This window comes from Aulostomus chinensis, chromosome 14, assembly GCF_037954235.1.
Source record: "Aulostomus chinensis isolate RoL2024-O1b breed Wild chromosome 14, RoL_Achi_v1.0, whole genome shotgun sequence".
In the NCBI taxonomy this organism is placed as follows: Eukaryota; Metazoa; Chordata; class Actinopteri; order Syngnathiformes; family Aulostomidae; genus Aulostomus; species Aulostomus chinensis.
Genome location: NC_141333.1, coordinates 15,002,906 through 15,021,247, shown reverse-complemented (window position 1 = coordinate 15,021,247; position 18,342 = coordinate 15,002,906). Strand labels below are relative to the sequence as shown.

The window sequence follows — 18,342 nt, the reverse complement described above, 5'->3', positions numbered from 1 at the left end:
AGTAATCAGATTCAACATGTAAAATGTAGTCATGATGGCAGCCGTCTAAACTATGATTCCTCTTATGCATGTTCCCCCAGGAGGTTCCACAGGTATGATGGGGGGGGGGGGGGGGGGGGGTATAGAAATACATTTTAAGTAAAAGTAAAAAAATAAAGTGGTGAAATGTACTCTTCCTCTGATTGGATTGGACCCTGATCATTTCATTCCACGTGCCTAAAGGCATCAAATATTCGCCAATCAGAGGTAGGGTAAAGCCATGGATGGGTTGTCTGGGGATGCAAACGACCATGTCCTCTTGGTCAGTAAAAGAATGCACCTTAAGCACCTAAAATGTTGCACAACTTTCTCAAATGTGTATAAATGTGTGAATAATCTCGCTTCACGTTCATGGGAACAGCAGAAGATGTGGTACATAAGTTGAGGTCCAAGTACTGACTGCCAAAACCATCCGCTCCAGGGCTTCTAGCACCATATCTGATAGAAATAGCACTAATGTTAGCCATGCTAGCCAAGCCCTAACTCTATCTGTTGGTGTAGAGACATACACAGCAGGAGGTTGAAAGTTTCAGCGAGGACGGGACTGATAAAAGTTTAATATTCACGGGTCAAATAGATATTCATAGTGACAGTTTGTGTAAAAAAAAAAAAAGTTGCAAAGGTTATGACTGAACTGGTGACTTGAATAAAATCTGCCAAGATTCAATGGAATCGTGGTTCCTCACTACATTCCTCACATTTTCTGGCTCTACTCTGTTTTGCAGAACTGAACATTATGGTCAAACTACACCACTGTGCTGCCGGGACAGTGAAGCCCTGACAGACCTCATTAGTTGTAAACAATAGATCTCTTCTCACTGTTTCCCTGTCAACAAAAAGACGACTTGAAAGTCAGTTGGTCCATGCAGCCCATTTCTTTTAGTAGTTTAACACTTTGTTTTTCATAAAGCCGATGTTGCTCAAGAAGATTTGTTAATCACATCCAGTCAATATCACATGTTGATTGCAATTTGACACAAACATGCACCGATAACACCCACCAGCTGAGCTTTTAATGATAGTTTAAGTCACATGACATCTTCATGAGTGCAAGTCTGAATTAACCTTCCAGGTTGAATAATTATTAACACATTAAAGATGGGGATGGGGGTGGGAGTCTGTTTGAACAAGCTGAATTAGCTCAAGTTCTGAACTCTTGAATGAATGCACACCGCAAACTAGGTGGACACATCAATGATGTAACTCTGATTGCACTAAAACTCCTCTTTTATTCCCTTTCAATGTTTAAGCTTTTAATATTTTTACTGTTACCCTGTAAATCTCTTTTGGTAGAACCTGAAGCCGAACATTGTAACGAGTGAAAGCTCTGTTCTCATGGGGTAAATTAGAATGTAAACTCATGAATGAACCCATAATTGTTTGACTCACTGCTTTAAATGGGTGCACCACCATAAGGTTTCTGCACATGATTAGAAGCAGAACTTCTTTGAGACAAATTCTTAATTCAGTTTATAAATTGACACAAACACAATGACCAGAGAGGCAACAGCCGAACATGGTAGGGGTCCACATACCAAGACATATATTTAGGCTACATTGGTATGTAAGATCTGCTTCAAGGGCACTGACCCCACAGCGTCCAGCGAGTAATCCCCAGAACAACAACACCAAACGCTGTGTGGAATATTACTATCTGTTCTTGAACTCGTCTCAGGGGAAGGTGGAATTTTACTGACGTTAACGCTCGAGTGGCATGGGCCCCAACCCCCCCATGGACGTATGAACAGACAACTTGGAGAGGTTATACACGAGTGATTTATGGGGGTTGTGCGTCCCTGTGTGTGTGTGTGTGTGTGTGTGTGTGTGTGTGTGTGTGTGTGTGTGTGTGTGTGTGTGTGTGTGTGTGTGTGTGTGTGTGTGTGTGTGTGTGCTGTAGCTGCAATGGCATCAGGGTATTTGGGTTTGTGGTCAAACGCCCAGTGTTACCCGCCCAATAAGGTGGGTTTTTGAGATACTGAGCTGCAGAGAAGGTTAAACATTTTCCATGCTTAATACTCTGGGGCAGTCACATGGGGCTGACAAGTCACAACAATGTCACTGCTACAATGTATGTCTATGTGTGTTTGTGCCTTTCTCACGTGAGATATCACCATGGCGATCATGCTCTGGAATGTAGGCCGTAAGACGTCTGGGAGTGGTGTGCTTGTGTGTGCCTTGTGTTATATGTTTTTGTGTGTGTTTGTGTGTGTGTGTGTGTGTGTGTGTGTGTGTGTGTGTGTGTGTGTGTGTGTGTGTGAAAGGTTCACTGGTGCCCAATCACATGTCCTTGTATTAGACTGCTCTCACGCCCCCAGTTTAACCAATCAAATGATGAGCTGTTTCTGAAACAATATCTTAAAAACAAGCAGGAAGAACCTACACATCAACAACAATTCTCACATACATCCCCAGCTTCATGCTGGAAAACAAAACTACACAGGGAGTTGATCACAAGGCTTGTGATGTGATATCGAGATGATCATGAGGTTACAAAACATGATTGAAAGAGACTTCAAGCCCACTGAATGTTTATTAATTTAATTTTTTTTTAAAGTTATGAATGAACACCATGCATGTCTAAGTGAGGTGCTAACAGGAGCAACTACTGAACAAAAGAAGAGAATCAGCAAAGGTTTGTCTTCAAAAAAGCAACTCAAAAGTTTGATTAAATTTGCAAAACATTCTAAAATCATTCAAATTAGCGGCGAATGACATTTGTTACTGATATCTGCTAGTGACTGCTAATATATGGGGGTATTTCAGCCTGCAAGGAGAGGGTGAGGGTTTATTTTTATATGCAAATCAGTCAGGAGGCGACTTAAGGAGTTCCCTCACGTTTTGTTTTTGTCTCTTAACCCAAAAACATGGCCAGCACAGCATAGCAGTCCTGAAAAAAGAGATGCAGAATACTAGAAGTCACATAATATAGAGTTGCTTTTGTTTATAAGATAAGGTAAGATAAGATATTTTGTGGTCTTATCATGCATTTATCGATTTTTTTAAAATTAATTTCAAGTTTGGTCTCGGCTAGAATGATTCGCACTGGTTTTTGGAACCCTGAGATGTTTTGAACGTGACCTCTGGTGAGCGTGATGTGAGGGAGTCCTGGGAGCCATAGGAGCTGCTATGCTTTTCGATAGATCAACATGAGTTCATACAGGGATTCACACAGAGAGGCAGAGCAGAATAAACATGATTTCACCTTCAAAGTCTCATGGTTTTCAGCGTGGACACACAAATATCAGTTTCATGTTTCTGTTTAGCCTGCCGTGTGTTCAACTTTTCTTTTTTTTTTTTTCTCTATGATTGTAAATCGTGTACCCTGCCTCTCGCCTGAAGGCAGCTGGGACAGGCTCCAGCCGCCCCGCAGCCCTTAACAGGGTAAGAGGTAGAAAATGGAAGGATGGATGGATGGATTGTAAAAAGTGTTATGCTGCAGAGTGAGAGCATAAAGTCAGAAAAGTACTACAGAATACTTAGACAATCTAATTTTCATGTTACCGTGTGTCTGTGTTGGTATGTACATCATCTCCAGATACGATGATGACACCAGTCCTCATTTAACTCTGTTCCTTTAACAACACACGATGACCATCACTGAGAGCTCAAGTAACACCAAGCTGCTGTCCTGTGGCGTCTAAGTGACCATATTTGCATGTGTGTTTCCCATGTGGTTGTCTAGTTTGTGTACACGTGTCAAAGAGATTCTCACCAGGTTTGCCCTCCCAGGCGAGCCCCAGCACGCCGCTGTAGTCTCTGTTGGTGAGCAGGTAGGACAGACAGAAGTTACCCCACATGTTCTCAGAGAAGAGGCTCAGCAGCTTCTCAGGCCCGATGTACAGCGGCTGTAGTGGGTCCTTCTTGTCCTCCTCAGTGATCACCTGCCGATGCAAAAAAAAAAAGAAAAAAGATCAAACTTGTCCACTGTGCTGAGAAAGTTCATTTTAGAGCAGGAATACTGGATCGATTATCTCAGGATAAGGAGTAATGTGATTTCTGTGAGTTTGGAATTTAACAATCCAGGATTACTTGAATTTGTCCCGGGAACTGCATCAGAAGAGTGTCACAAGATTTGGAATGATTATGTTGTTTGAGTGGAGAAGGGTCTTACACTGAGGGATTTGACTTTGAAGTTGATGAGCTTGATTCCATCAAAATCCACTTTGTCGTATATGTCATTAACAGCTCGCATGTAGGAGGCAACCTGCAGAACACACAGTTTTGTGAGGAAACAGCTTCAAGAATATCTCCTGTTTTTGATCTTTTCCGTGCATGTTGACTGAGGTTTACAGCGGCTCTGAGAGCTTAAAAATAATAACAATAAGAACACAAAAACCTCAGGAAAATGCACTGAGCTTTCGATATTGGCAGGTGTTTTCTAATGTGTGTGTTGCTCTTGGGCAGCACTATGACTTACGGAGGGTCACAGTGTTTTGGTTTAAACCCTTAAGAAAATAAATGACTGCCTTTGAAGTCAGATCTGATACAAAATTCAGAGAAAACAATGCAAACACAAACTTCTTGGTTCTAAGTGAACCACATCAGGTACTCAGCGATATTAGCCGCGGGATGTGTTCACGGTGGGTGGCAGCGCCAGTCATGCATTCAAAGAGCCATGTGCAAAGCAGTCACTCGTGGAGGTCTGAGTCTATGCAGCAGCAGGAGGAGGACCTGCTGGGAATTTCCATCTTGGACATCAGACGCTAAAACCAGGTCAACACTCAGAGGTCACATGATCTTGGCGTCATTTACAGTATATTTTCTGTGCAGCACGAGTCTGGCATGGAACCAGGGACAACAACAAGTGTGTGTGTGTGTGTGTGTGTGTGTGTGTGTGTGTGTGTGTGTGTGTGTGTGTGTGTGTGTGTGTGAGAGAGATTTTCAGGGGGAAAGAATTTGAAGGTCAGAGGAAGGGAAGAGGAGAGGACAGAAAATAGAGGGGACAGTGTAGCCATAAAAACAAACCAACTGCTTCTTTGTTTTGACCACAAAAACATTTCATAAATACATAAACAAACAAATATAAAATACATCAATCGGCTGAACTGCTCATAGGAAATCTGTTCCTGAGATGAGATCTGACGCTGAGAGTATGAACTGCAATGATCGGATGATGTGTTAAACATGCAATGCCATAATTAATTATTTTAACCGATCAAACCCACATTAAGTAATCAATTAAACTTTAAGAAAAACTGACCAAAGCAATTTGAATACATGGACGTCCAGTTTTTTTTAATTGTTTTTTTTTAATCATGTCTGTGCATTTTATACGTTTGTTACAAGTCAAGTATCAGACCAGGTCTGAAAATGATTTAAGCCAAACAAAAAAAAGAAAACTATCTCTAATTTGAATGCGTACATTCACAAAGTTTCAGAGGTAAATATCTTCATATGTCACTGGATTCCCATATTAGCATGTGGCTTAGCTCTGGATTGCATCTCATTTCCCCTCTGACCCTGATGACAAAAGCGTTTGTCAGACAGTGTGACTTCAACAGACACTTATATCACTCTCGTTGCTTGTTGCACTGAGGCAACGCAGGCGGCCCGGCAGGCTTTTGTCAAATCTGAGTTCACTGCAGGCCAGCCGACGAACAAACCAGACAATGAAGTTATAAACGTGTGTGGTTTTTCAGTCTGAACATTCAGCTTTGTGTCTCATTGAAAGTGAAAAAAATCAGTCGGAGCTCAGAGGCTGTAACAATCATTTTGCTGTTCTAATAAGGTCAAAGGTCAAGAGTGTAGGACAGAAGGTGAACGATGTTTAACAGTGCTCACAGATTCAATAAATGACTTTCGGAAGTAATGAAATATTTCATCTTGTGCCAGTACCATCTGTCTATCTACGCTCGTCTTGGCTGGATGACAGATCTTGTGTCATATTTAACGATTTCTCTTGTTCACCCTGTGGACTGGTAACTCTGTGTCTGCGCTGAGCTGTACTTGGCAGCGTTTGCTCTCCCTTTAACCAACATTTTCTCTAAGAGTGAGAACATTCACACCGTCCTCTGCCATGTGCGACGCCATGACAGCTGTGTCCATCTGGGCCTTCGCATTTAGCCCAGAGACTTAGTTCAGCCTTGCAGCAGCAGCAAGAGCTAAGCCCTTTATTAAGTGTGACTGAATATCTCAATAGAGACGAATTCTATACATAAAAGTGAGTCATTGAATGTTAACAGATATTTAAAACAAGACAGATTAAGACAATGTACTTAGCTGTGTTCAAAAGATCAAAAATCAGATATAATACTATAATTATTTTTATGGGATAGATAGATAGATAGATAGATAGATAGATAGATAGATAGATAGATAGATAGATAGATAGATAGATAGATAGATAGATAGATAGATAGATAGACATTTTTTATCTATTGAGAGATTTCAGGGACTGCAGAACTTTGTACCCAAAAAAAAAAAAAAACAGGTCCACATTTGTAAACAAGGCATGTTGGGGGTTCTAGTGAACACAGTGTTCTTTGAAGCTGGGAACATCTGGTAGCTCAAATTACACACACACACACACACACATGCACGCACGCACACACACACGCACACAGACACACATGCACGCACACAAACGAGATTGAATGTTTCAAAAAAAGTCCTTTTAACTTCCTACTGAAGCACTGATGCATCAATGAAGGTGAAATAATGTTTAAATATATGTCAGTTTTTCTCTCACTTTTTTCTCAAATGTGCTAATTGCCACAAGCTTTCAATTAATTCCCTGCCTGGCTACCTTCAGGAGACAGCAGGTTTTTCCTCTCCACATAGGAAAAAGCACCTCCAACTTTCTGTCTTCTGCTTTGCTGTCACGCCCCCAGTGGACATAGGAGACGATCCCTTAGGCGTATTTCAACTTGGCCAGTCAGTCAGCAAACACACCAGTTGGGATACATCATCGCTATGTGTGGTGGTTGGTAGACAAAATTAAACACTCTTGACCCATCTACTGGTGGCACGGTGGTGCAGTGGTCAGCACTGTCGCCTCACAGCAAGAAGTTTCAGGGTTCGAGTCCCGGCTCCATCACAGGATCTTTCTGTGTGAGTCTCCATGTTCTCCCTGTTCCTGTGTGGGTTCTCTCTGGTACTCCAGCTTCCTCCCACAGTCCAAAGACATCAAGAGAGGACGAGGCTGATTGATACTCTAAACTGACCGTAGGTGTGACTGTGAGTGTGAATGGTTGTCTGTCTCTATGTGACCCTTAACAGGATAAGTGGTAGAAGATGGTTGATACCACATTGATACCAGAGTAATTGGATCCCTGGAAAAAATTTCAATAAAACTGGATGCTTATCATCACACAAGAAACTGACTTGCTTTTGCTCGCCATGATTGATACAACAACCCCTAACCTTCTTAATACTCTCATCTCACAAATCAACTGTCATATTTGTACATTGAACAACCCTCCATCTTCCATTTTTTCAGCGTGAGGATGAATATAAGTATAACCTAGATACATAATTTGAGTCACCTGAGCTACAACCGCTTCGACGGACTTGAACTTCTTGTAGTAGTGGTGGTCGACGTGGAGGTGAAGCAGGCAGCTGGTCTTTGACTCATCAACTGTTCTCCTGGAACGGCGTGTTGCTGCCTCCTTTGGGACACAAAGAGGAAGGATTACATCTGAAGTGATATGAAAGGACACTCAGATCTGGACTGTGACACAACCAATGAAGACTACTTAAATCTGATTGTGTCATTTATCTGTATTTTCCAGGAGGAATCTTATCAAGTTTATGACACCTTGCTGTAGGTCAGGTTAAAATACGCGGAGCCTTGATGGGGGGTAAGACCAAGTGTCATGGTGGGTGAGAGGGGACGTAGCAAGGTACACATGGGAACAACATCTGCTTAAATCATTTCATATCATAAAAGTGGAAATGATCCACAAAGGCAGGCATGCGTTTAAAAATGGATTGCTATGAATGTCCTACTGTTGTTGACAATGGACATTGGGACCACCACCCACTTGGTCAAAGATTAACAATAAGTCGGGTACCCAAGGGGTAGATTAGCAGAATGGTAAGGCAGGAGACATTTTATAATTATATTGTTTTGTTATATCACCATTGAGGTCATCAGGTGTATTTGGACCAGGATCAGCAGCATCAGTTCAGACTGTAACCATCACTGAGCTGGCTGTTCTATGTATTACTGTCATTGTTGGAGTTGAACCCTGCAATTTTACTCTTGGCAACTCAGTAAAAGAAGGGATGAGGTCACGAATCAGACAAATTGGTGAATTTCTTCCAGTAATGGTTTAATTGGCTGCAAATGCAGGAGGTTTTAAGGCTGAGAAAGTCAGCGCATGTTTTGTGTACATTCACTGAGGTTATGTCTGGACTGTCCTACCTCATTAGGTCGAAGGTTTTGGGCCAGCAGTTTTAAATGTTCTGCTCCGCAGAAGCCATCAGAGCCAGTTCTCATGGATGGCAGAACTACATAAAAACACACACACACACACACACACACACACACACACACACACACACATACACACACAGGCCTTCAGATATGCGCAAGTGCACACAGAATCAACCTTTTCCTCCCACTCTGATTTGGTCAAACAGATTTATTTACCTTGTACTCATCCTTTCAGTTAGTGAACTTTATTGTCATATGGCATCATGAGTCATTTCAGCGTGGGAGTACCATGTTGAGTAAATAGTGGACGTTCGTTGGAGCAAAAAAGGAAATCAAGATAAACTGATAAGCAAACAAAATCTTGCCGGATGTAGTTCAAGGCCACTGTCTTATATTTGATTTGTTCTTGTTTATTTGTTTGAGAGCTGAACACTGAATAACTCAAAGGCTGCTTGTGGACACACAAACAGAAAATGAGGTCTGTCGGGATTGTGAACAAGTTGTCATTTTGGGACCTGGAATTTCCAGAGGTGCAACTTCCCTTTGGTACAATATTCAGAAGAGTCAATATCAGAATGGATACTGTTTGTTTAGAATCAATAAATGACTCATAATAACCCTGCCGGGAAGGTGCAGTTAACACTTTATGACTCCACTGATATCACAGTTGGTTTGCACTGCGGCTTCTCAGTTTCCTACTTTTCAGTTTTATATGTTGTTTTGAGCTTTCTTTGATTTTTTTGCAATTATTTATCTTTTTTATTACATACATACGTCATCACTGTGCTGCACACTAGAGCCCAACATTTAATCAGAGATTTAGTTGATGATTGGATCACACATTCTACCAACAAGTCTGCACCCCAAACTGTAGGAGCGCTATTTGGTTTAACATACAACAAGCAAGTGATTGAAGGTTTGCAATTATTCTTAAAACCTTGTCACACTGCAACGTTGCTTGCTTCACGCTGTGTCGAGAAAGTTGTTGTTGCAGCATCTTTCAGAGGTCGCTGTATGATAATGTAAATTCTTTTATGAGTTAGTACAAAATTTCTCGCCATCTAGTCTCAACCCCTCGTGGTTTGATCTGTTTCAATGTCGAACAGAACAAGGCCAAAATGAACTCAGCAAAAACATCATGACATTTCCCAGCACTTTCGATTTTGGAATGAAAACTTATGGTAAACCTCATGCATTTTCTGTCAGTGTCCTGTTTGTGGTTTCACATTATTTATCAAAGTTTTGGAAGCTGTCAAGATGTTGTTTTGTCTTATTCAGAAGCATCTGAGACAATAATCATGTCAGCAGAAACTATTTAACAAGCTGAAGACATGTCAAGGAGCTAATATGGGCAGCAGCTCACTCACATTCTCAGACACCTTATAAATAGAGGATCCACATTTGGTAATCAGCACAGAGGTCTTGAGTGAGAGCCATCGGTTGGATTTCTCTTAAACATGATCGTCTTTGATTTGCAACAGCTCTGGGACAGCTGTCTTGATCAGAGTGATGCCATAATGACCAGATTACGGTCTGTAGGGAGGTTGCATTTGCATAAATTGGCTCGTGATTCTCTCACTGGCAACATGGATAGAATTCCACAAAAACATATGGAGCCGAAATTTCTGCAACAAAGTGTATCAGGTTTGTGGTCAGGGGTTGTGAGGGTTCTGCATTTAAAGCAATACAATGGCAAAAACGTTTCACAATCATATAGAATTTTTAAAAAGTACTGCAGGATTCCATGTGATTTTTTACAAAGTGGTTGCAGCTATGAGACTTAAAAATATAAACCATTTCAGCAACATCGATGTCATGTCTTAAATTCCACAAAACAGTAGAGTCACATGACCTACTAATCACTTTCATATGTTTGCAGCAATGAGAGAGTGACAGAATGCTTTGCCAGTTGACAGGTGACCTCGAAGATGATGACCTATAAGACGTGTGCATGTGTGTGCATGTGTGTGTGTGTGTTTTAAAAGCCTGCCCACACATGGATATGACATACGCAACACATGACTGGATCACACCATCCTACAAAAATCCAGCTGCCAATCACAAACCTGCCATTCGTTCCAAACTTGGCAGGAGTAGGGAAGACCAAATAAATAAGCTTTGCAATCCAGAAATATTGCTTCAGTGTGACAGATAAGACAGAGACAAACAGGCAAGTAGAAAGATCTGGATGTCATGAATGCCCGGCTGCCCCTCTCGCCAAATGATGCACACACTGACCCCCAAAATACTATTAACACAAGAAAAGATAGAAAAAGGCCGAGAAAAATCGGTGTCGCATGTCAGTCTGGAGTCGGATTTCTGCAGCATGCGAGTAATGCAGCTCATCTATGTCAGCACATATATCCCTGAACCTCCCGCCATCACAGTCATGACGTTGGCACCTTTTCAACTCAAACTCATACACAGTATTTAGTACAGTAGTTATATCAAAGGCTCCTTGTATTCCTGTGTTTGGGCCAAGGGACTTCGAGTCACCTTCTGGTTTGCAAAAGGGAAAAATAACTCCAAACAATATCCTGCAAACAGTATAAGAGTCTTTTTTTAGAGTGTGTGCCCAGCAACAGAACACACGACCCATCGATTCTTCAACCGTCTTTCTAATCACAAGACGCAAGAATGTTACAAAAAGCATATTGGACATCTGCATCATGTCGTCTAGATATACTTCCTTCAATATTTGTTAAAGAAATAATGAAGAGCACATTTTTATGTAATGTGGTCATTGATGTAACGACCACCACTTCTGCATTATTCACTGCGAAATGCTGATAAATGTGAAATATTGCTGCAACAGTAAGAGTTCAGCCTGCTCCTGCAACATATTTCGTAAATCTTCGAGGCTTATGTAATATTGTTGGGCAACTGAATTAAGAAAAACAAATATTTTAAGCATTATTCATACTATAATACCCACAACATTTAACAGCTTTGAGTGTGAAATCAAAATTAAGGCTCCGGTGAATGACTGCAAACAGTGATCATCAGACAACTGTAAAACTGCTTTCAGTTTGAAGAGGCAATAAAGAGTTTAAAGAGTAAAAAAAGAGTTCAAGATTATTTCTGGTGACATATAAAATCAGAATAGTATACTGGCACATCAGCTGTTTCTAGGAAATGGTGAAGAAATAGCTAACCAGCATTCATACTGATGCAGAACTTCAAAGAGACGGTATCACACACTCACACACGCGCGCGCGCGCGCACACACACACACACACACACACACACACACACACACACACACACACACACACACACACACACACACACAAAATATTCGAGTTAAAAATGTGTTAGACCAGTTCTGGTTTATGCACTACACTGGATATAATTACAACTGGCAAAGAAAGGCTCCATTATCCGTAATAAATCTCATTTGTATTTGTTTTGATTCTGACTGGTTGCAGTTGATTGCATGTTTTAGCAAACTTTAGAAACAATTTCATTATCTTGGTCTGTGTTTATTATGAAAAGCAAACACAGATGTAAAATTTTCCTCAAATTATGAATTTTTACTCTGAGTTTTGAACTGTCTTCCAGATTGCATCTATTCTTTATATAATGATGTGTAACGTTAATAAATCATAATAATAAATTAAATAATAATAGTAATGTCATGATCCGTGTCTTGATTTCCTGTTTTATTTTGTGATTAGTGTCCTGTTTTCCTGCATGCGCTCTTGTTTTATTTTGAAGTCCAGGTCTTGTCTTCCTGTGTGTTTCCTGCTGTGATTACCTCATGTGTTTCACCTGTGTATGACTGCACCACCTGTGTCTTGTTTCCTCATGTATTTAACTCCTGTCTTTCCCATTGTTTGGCGTCGGTTCATTGTCATTAGCGATGTTTCCATTACAGTTTTCGCAAAATAAAAGTGATATTTTCAAAATTTTGACAAAGTACAATTGTGATTTGCAAGTGTTTCCACTGAATGGTGATTAGCACATAAGCCATAATTCTCGTAAAATCTCATCCCACTTTGGGACTCCACTTTGAGGAAGATGGAGGCACAAAACATTTTGTGTTTCGGAGCAGCTATTTCAGTTGTCACTACTGCTGTTGCTGCTGTTCTCATCACAAGACGTAAGCAGCGAGTGATAGTTCAAAGGTGAAGTGTGTATGTATGGGAGCGGACACCAATAAGGGATTTCTGGGAGAGGATCGTCACCGCGTTATTCAGAGGAATTGTGGATTCAGAATTTCAGAATGACCCGGGATACGATTACTGAGCTGTGTGAAGCCATTGAACCTCTTGTGGCACCAAAAGTGTCATGCCCTCGGGAGGCAGTGCCTACTCAGAAGCGAGTGGCTATTGCCCTTTACAAACTGGCGACTTGCTCTGAGCACAGGGTAGTGGGCGAAATGTTTGGTGTCAGCAAAACCACTGTGCACAGATGTGTAAATGCGCAAAAAGTGTTTCCATTGCACATTTGCGATGTTCTTCTATATTGACATGTCTGAAAAAACACCTCATGAGAGCATAAATACTTTATCAATATTTGAGAGGTTTTTTTCAAAATTTAGGTGTTTCCATTACCGGGTTTTATTGTGATATTTAGGTTTTGCGCAATTCTAGCCGTAACGGAAATGCATCTATTGTCTCTATCATTCTCCCTGTTGTGTTCCCTGCTCCTCCGTGTTTCCCCCAAGTCCTTGGTTGTCAGTCTTGCATTGAACTTTTTTCGTTGGTACTTTGATTCTGAGTATGTACAGGACTTAGGCCTTGACCCTTTCAGTTGCTACTTTGTGTTTTTCCTTCCTTTGGACTTTGGACCCCTGGGTTGTGTTTGCCTTTTTTTTCGTAATAGATACGTTTTGATACACTCTCTTTGGCTGCGGTCTACATTTTGGGTTAATTTTCCCCAACAACCCTGACCAATAAAATATTAAATTATAATCATAATACATTATAAAGGAACTCCTCTGTTCCACAGATGTTTTCTGTCCATGTGTCTTTTGTGTATTACACTGTACTTGGTCTAAAATGGCCACTCTTGACTGTGACCCTTGTCCGAGATCTAGGGGCCTCGTGCTATCTCAGGGGAGGGGGCCGAGAGTCCTGATACAACCTTTGCTGTCCTCAAATGACATTCACAGGAAGTGGAAATATACAGCAGACACATTGTGTCCTCCTCTTGTGACCTTTTTTTTTTATTATATCATGTGGCAAATCTTTGACAGTTTCCTCCAGATATCCTGACCAGTTAATGAAAGAACAGGACATCAGTTGCCAGGATATGTGTAGTTTAGCTCTGAACCCATGAAGAAATGGTAGGGGTCCCAGGGAAGGCGGGAGCCACAGAGTCTCTGAAGACTCAAATAACAACATGGGGGATTTTGGCACAGTAACGCGCACTGTGTTTCTAAATAAACATTTCATTGGGAAGAACACAATACTGATGCGAATGTGCACACCATCGGAGCAGTTGATGTTAATGGGTTGGTCTTAGAGATTTCTTCAAGGCCCTCAAACCTTGCAAGATCTTCAACGAGTCCCTTAAAGATCATACCCCTTTCTGCTACTTCTTCCCCTTTCTGCTCCTTTTCTCCAACATTCCTTCCTTCTTCCTTCAGCCAGTGTCACTCCTCCTCATTCTCAGACAGTCACACCATCTTCATTTGATCTTTTCTTTGGCTGGTGCGAGGGTGGGTTCATACAATTCCTCAGAGGTCTGACTAGGCCCTCCTGTTTCGTTGTAACATCAGTCCTACTACAAGTAAGAGAGAGACCTTAGATTGGACACTGTATAGATAGGGAGGAAGAGCCATGGGGACTAGTGAGAGGAACAGATGTGTTTTGTTCTGGATGTTAGTCTTTCTGTGAGACTGCCAAGAGAGATGTTTCTTTTTGGCTTCTACCTCTCACCAAATAGCCAGAAAAAAGCAGCTGATGTTATGGTTTGTTATCTTTAACCTGTCAGCCTCCAGATCTAATGGTTATCTGTCTCCTTTAACCATAAATTACTCCAAAACCAGCTTGAAAATGTGACTCAGATTACGTTTCCTCCTTCTAACGGGAAAAATGGCAGGTTTTCTTACCCACGTCATCCTCACGATAGATTATTGAATGGTAATGTGTTTGGCTGCTGGTGTATCTGTCAGCCGGTTCAATGTGGTAATCTCCGGCGTTTGTATGGATGGTTCCCTCAAACTGACCCTGTAACACAAAGCCATGGCACGCTGAACCATGTTCACCTGCAGAAATAGTTGGAGAGAGATATGTGTCAGGGTCAAAAGGAGGGGGGAAATGCACATTTATAACAAATAATAACCAGACAAAATAAATTGATACTGTGAAAAATGTTATGATTACAGGCGGGGCTCATCCATCGAAGTAGATAAAAAAAGGTATAATATGCAGCAAAACACTGAAATCAATGTAGGTGTGACAGTTCCAGGCTGTTCCTCAGAAATGTTTTGCCACAAACATCGTCCGAAAACAAGGAACTAATTTGAAATAACATTTGACACTGAGTGGTTAACAGCTTTTATTTATGTCACATTGATCCTTGACATACTTACCCTCCAGTGTCCCTGAATATATGTGAGAGAGGTCGACTGATGTTGAACCATTTTCGCTGATTACCTCAAAGTTTCTGGAAAAAACTTCTGTATTTGGTCTCAAAAGTAATGTGAAAGTTCTAAACAGGAAAGAAAACATACAAACAGCACATTGACATGGACGGAATTTAGATCTTTAAAGAAGGAGTTTTTTTCCTAAATAGTATTTTTGAAGCGGTACGTTTGATGTTACCTGTGAAAAGCAGTAAAGTCCAGCTGTAATGTGTATTCCTGAGGTTCTGTGGCTCTCTTGGCTCTTAGGTGCTTCTTGTGGAGATCCTCTCGGTCATATGACAATTCTTCATAATAATTTATATATGGACTGATACTGCTCACAGCGCCTGACAACAAGGAAGACATTTCAAATGTTTGCAAACAGGACACATGAATACAGAGCTGTAGGTAGAGGTATGATTTATGAGGTATTAAGTATGATCTCATGTATCATTCAAGCAGAGAGCTATTCAATCACTGGATACAAATACTTTATATCAAGAACAGTAACAATAAAAGTCATGACCTCAGAGAGCTTCAAATTTCTCAAGGACGCCAGAGAGGAAGCACTCTTGGCTACAGCAACGTAGAAGTCAGGCTTTATGCAGATGACACCTTACTAAACTTCAAGAGTTCAGATATTAGGCAAGTAGAATCACAAATTTATGAAAAATGAATATTTTCAATGGTGAAAAGATGTCAGAATTTAGGGTAACAATGTTATGGTGGTTTGCATGTTCTCCCTGTTCCTGTGTGGGTTCTCTCTGGTACTCCAGCTTCCTCCCACAGTCCAAAGACATCAAGAGGGGACGAGGCTGATTGATACTCTAAATTGACTGTAGGTGTGACTGTGAGTATGAATGGTTGTCTGTCTCTATGTGTTGGTCCTGATGGACTGGTGACCTGTCCAGGGTGAACCCCGCCTCTCGCCCAAAGGCTGCTGGGATAGCCTCAGCCCCCTGCGACCCTTAACAGGATAAGCGGTAGAAAGTGGATGGATGGATGGATGTTATGGTGCTTTCACAATGTGAATTTTGAAAAAAACAGAAATAAAACAAATGGTATTTGTCCGCCAAATTCATCTTGAATTGCTGTCTAAGTACGGAGTGGTAACTATACAAACCTTAGCTGTGCAAAACTAAGTTTAAGCATGAACCAAATAGTTACTGATGCTAGACTGACTGTGATATAATCATTCATATATCATTAACATGATATCAAGATTTCTTTTCTTTTAATACTAGGCTTAATGCCGATACTGATACATGGTGACACCCTATTCTCCATCCAAGCCCATTGTGGTCTGCTCCCACTCTTTTGCCACAAAACTACTCCAAAGAAGTTTTTGATGTAGCTTACGCAGATTTGAAATAGATCCCATCTATACTTCACTCTATTATAGGCTGGATATATAGTATCGCTTGAATCCCAATATAAATGTAGCATAGACAATGTGAGCAATCTAGTGTTTCATATCAGATTGGGGGGCAAACAAACTGAGAAATGTACTATTTACGCCTGGATTGTAGGAAACAATATCATGCTCATGTCTCCAGCACCAGCCAGAGGGTGAAGTTCAATTTACTCAAAGTCTGAGTACAAGCAGCTGAATCGGGTTTCCTTCTGGCCCAGTTTGCAGCACCTTTGCACTATGCTGATCACTATCTGCCTCATGAGAAACAAAGCGGTCGGAAAGTCTGGTGCTAGCTTGTTCGTGTTAAAGCCAGGTATTACTACATTCTCATCACAATCAAACCAAAGCTGCACGCGCTTATGACTACTCTGACATCTACTAAGTAAAGTACACATTGTGAAAGTTCTGGCCAGCAGGGACAGACCTGTTGTCTCTCGTACATAGTGTTGTCATTGAAGGCCCTCCTAAGTGACTCACACTCACTAAACCTTTGATAAATGGGTGTACCCCATTAATTACATGTATGAAAGTCAAACAAAGTCTATGTGCGCAGATCTGTCAGTTTTTGCATGAGGGTTTGTATTTACAGCATTCCTGAGACGACATGTTGAGACATGTCTGAGCACAGTGGAGGCCAGTCCAGCCTAGAACGGAAAAATGCAAACTCAGGCTCACGCGCTATAGAACTGCAAAAAAATGCCACATAGTAAAGCAGGGCGAGGAGAGACCTCTCATTTAGATACACAAACACGCACGCACACACGCACCTGCTCGCACTCGCACATACACTAGTCTGCACATTCCACCCCCACACTACCTGCAATCTGTCCGTGACCATCGATGAAAAATAAAAGCAGCCAGTAGAGTTGAACCCTCATGATCTCCTCATTGGTGTGTTTCTGTTTGTCTTTCCTTCCAGTTTTTTTTCATCCTCCTTTGGACACGTCTGTCTTTTGTTTTCATCCCTTTTGGCTTTTCACTTGACTTTCCCTCACCGGCCTCGTACCTGTGGTCTCCCAACACTGGAATGTGACTATGTTAGGAAGTTCAAGCCAGAACCTAACAAGTGGAGAGGCACATTCAGACTTGTTTGTTAGCATGATAGTGAAAGGAGGGTTCTGAAATAGTTATTGGGAATATCATACAGAAAGAAGGATATGATGTTGTAATGGAAAGATCAAATGAGAAGACATTAAAATAGCGCGAGTGCCTGAATCATGAACGAAGATAGTTAAAGATTGTTGAATCAAAACCACTAATGTGAAGTTCAATGTGGCACTTGGGGAAAAGTTAAAGGATCACCAAAGTCTCATGGGACTGATTTCTCACATTGGAAGGTGAGCAAATTGCTTAAAATGTCAGAAATATGAGAAGGAAGTCATTTGAGTCATTTTTAGGTCAAATTTTCATGTGTATTGCTCACACTGTGTGAAGGGTAATTTGTGGGCTCATTCTTAACAAAGTCACAGTTTTGAATGATTTTGCAGAACAAGAAGTCAAGAAGAAACTGGGAACCCTCTGACCTGGAAATGAGGTCAACTAAAGCAAAGGTTTTGCTGCTAAAAATGAATGCCCTTTTTTTTATGTCTATATATAAATGCATGACTACATTTGCTGCAAATGACAAGGGACTGTGTGGAAAATCACTCTCAAATACAAATATGTCTTCCACTTTCAAGTTTCTGTAGCTTCTTATACTGCGTAAGGTGTGGACAGCAGCTGACAATTGTGAGTGTTTTTGAAAGAGAGTAAGCAGCTCCAGCAGCTCACTGGTAACTTGATTGCAGTCATACATCAAGGGAGAAACCCAACCTTGTCACCTCATTGTGCTTTCATTTCACTTTGAAAACTCCCGTCCCAACACCAAGATGAAGGAAAGGAGATTGCGAAAAAGTTAGCCTGACTTAATAACTGGAATTTCGATGTTTTTAAATACTA

At 41.1% G+C, this 18,342-nt stretch overlaps 1 protein-coding gene across 2 annotated transcripts in view; it reads right to left on the bottom strand.

Moving 5' to 3' along the window:
- Positions 1 to 17,493, bottom strand: part of LOC147249880 (disintegrin and metalloproteinase domain-containing protein 10) — a 29,285-nt gene extending 11,792 nt beyond the window's left edge. The window contains exons 1-9 of one of the 2 annotated variants that reach the window (XM_086225547.1): positions 17,222 to 17,493; positions 16,992 to 17,048; positions 15,190 to 15,337; positions 14,958 to 15,076; positions 14,475 to 14,630; positions 8,405 to 8,490; positions 7,524 to 7,646; positions 4,151 to 4,243; positions 3,752 to 3,920 (exon numbers count right to left, since the gene is read on the bottom strand). In XM_086225547.1, the coding sequence (XP_086081673.1) occupies positions 3,752 to 3,920; positions 4,151 to 4,243; positions 7,524 to 7,646; positions 8,405 to 8,490; positions 14,475 to 14,630; positions 14,958 to 15,076; positions 15,190 to 15,337; positions 16,992 to 17,048; positions 17,222 to 17,282 (1,012 nt within the window). In that variant the 5' untranslated portion in view covers positions 17,283 to 17,493. The remainder of the gene's footprint in view (positions 1 to 3,751; positions 3,921 to 4,150; positions 4,244 to 7,523; positions 7,647 to 8,404; positions 8,491 to 14,474; positions 14,631 to 14,957; positions 15,077 to 15,189; positions 15,338 to 16,991; positions 17,049 to 17,221) is intronic. The other variant, XM_086225548.1, reaches the window with a different exon arrangement.
- Between the last annotated feature and the right edge of the window lie 849 nt (positions 17,494 to 18,342).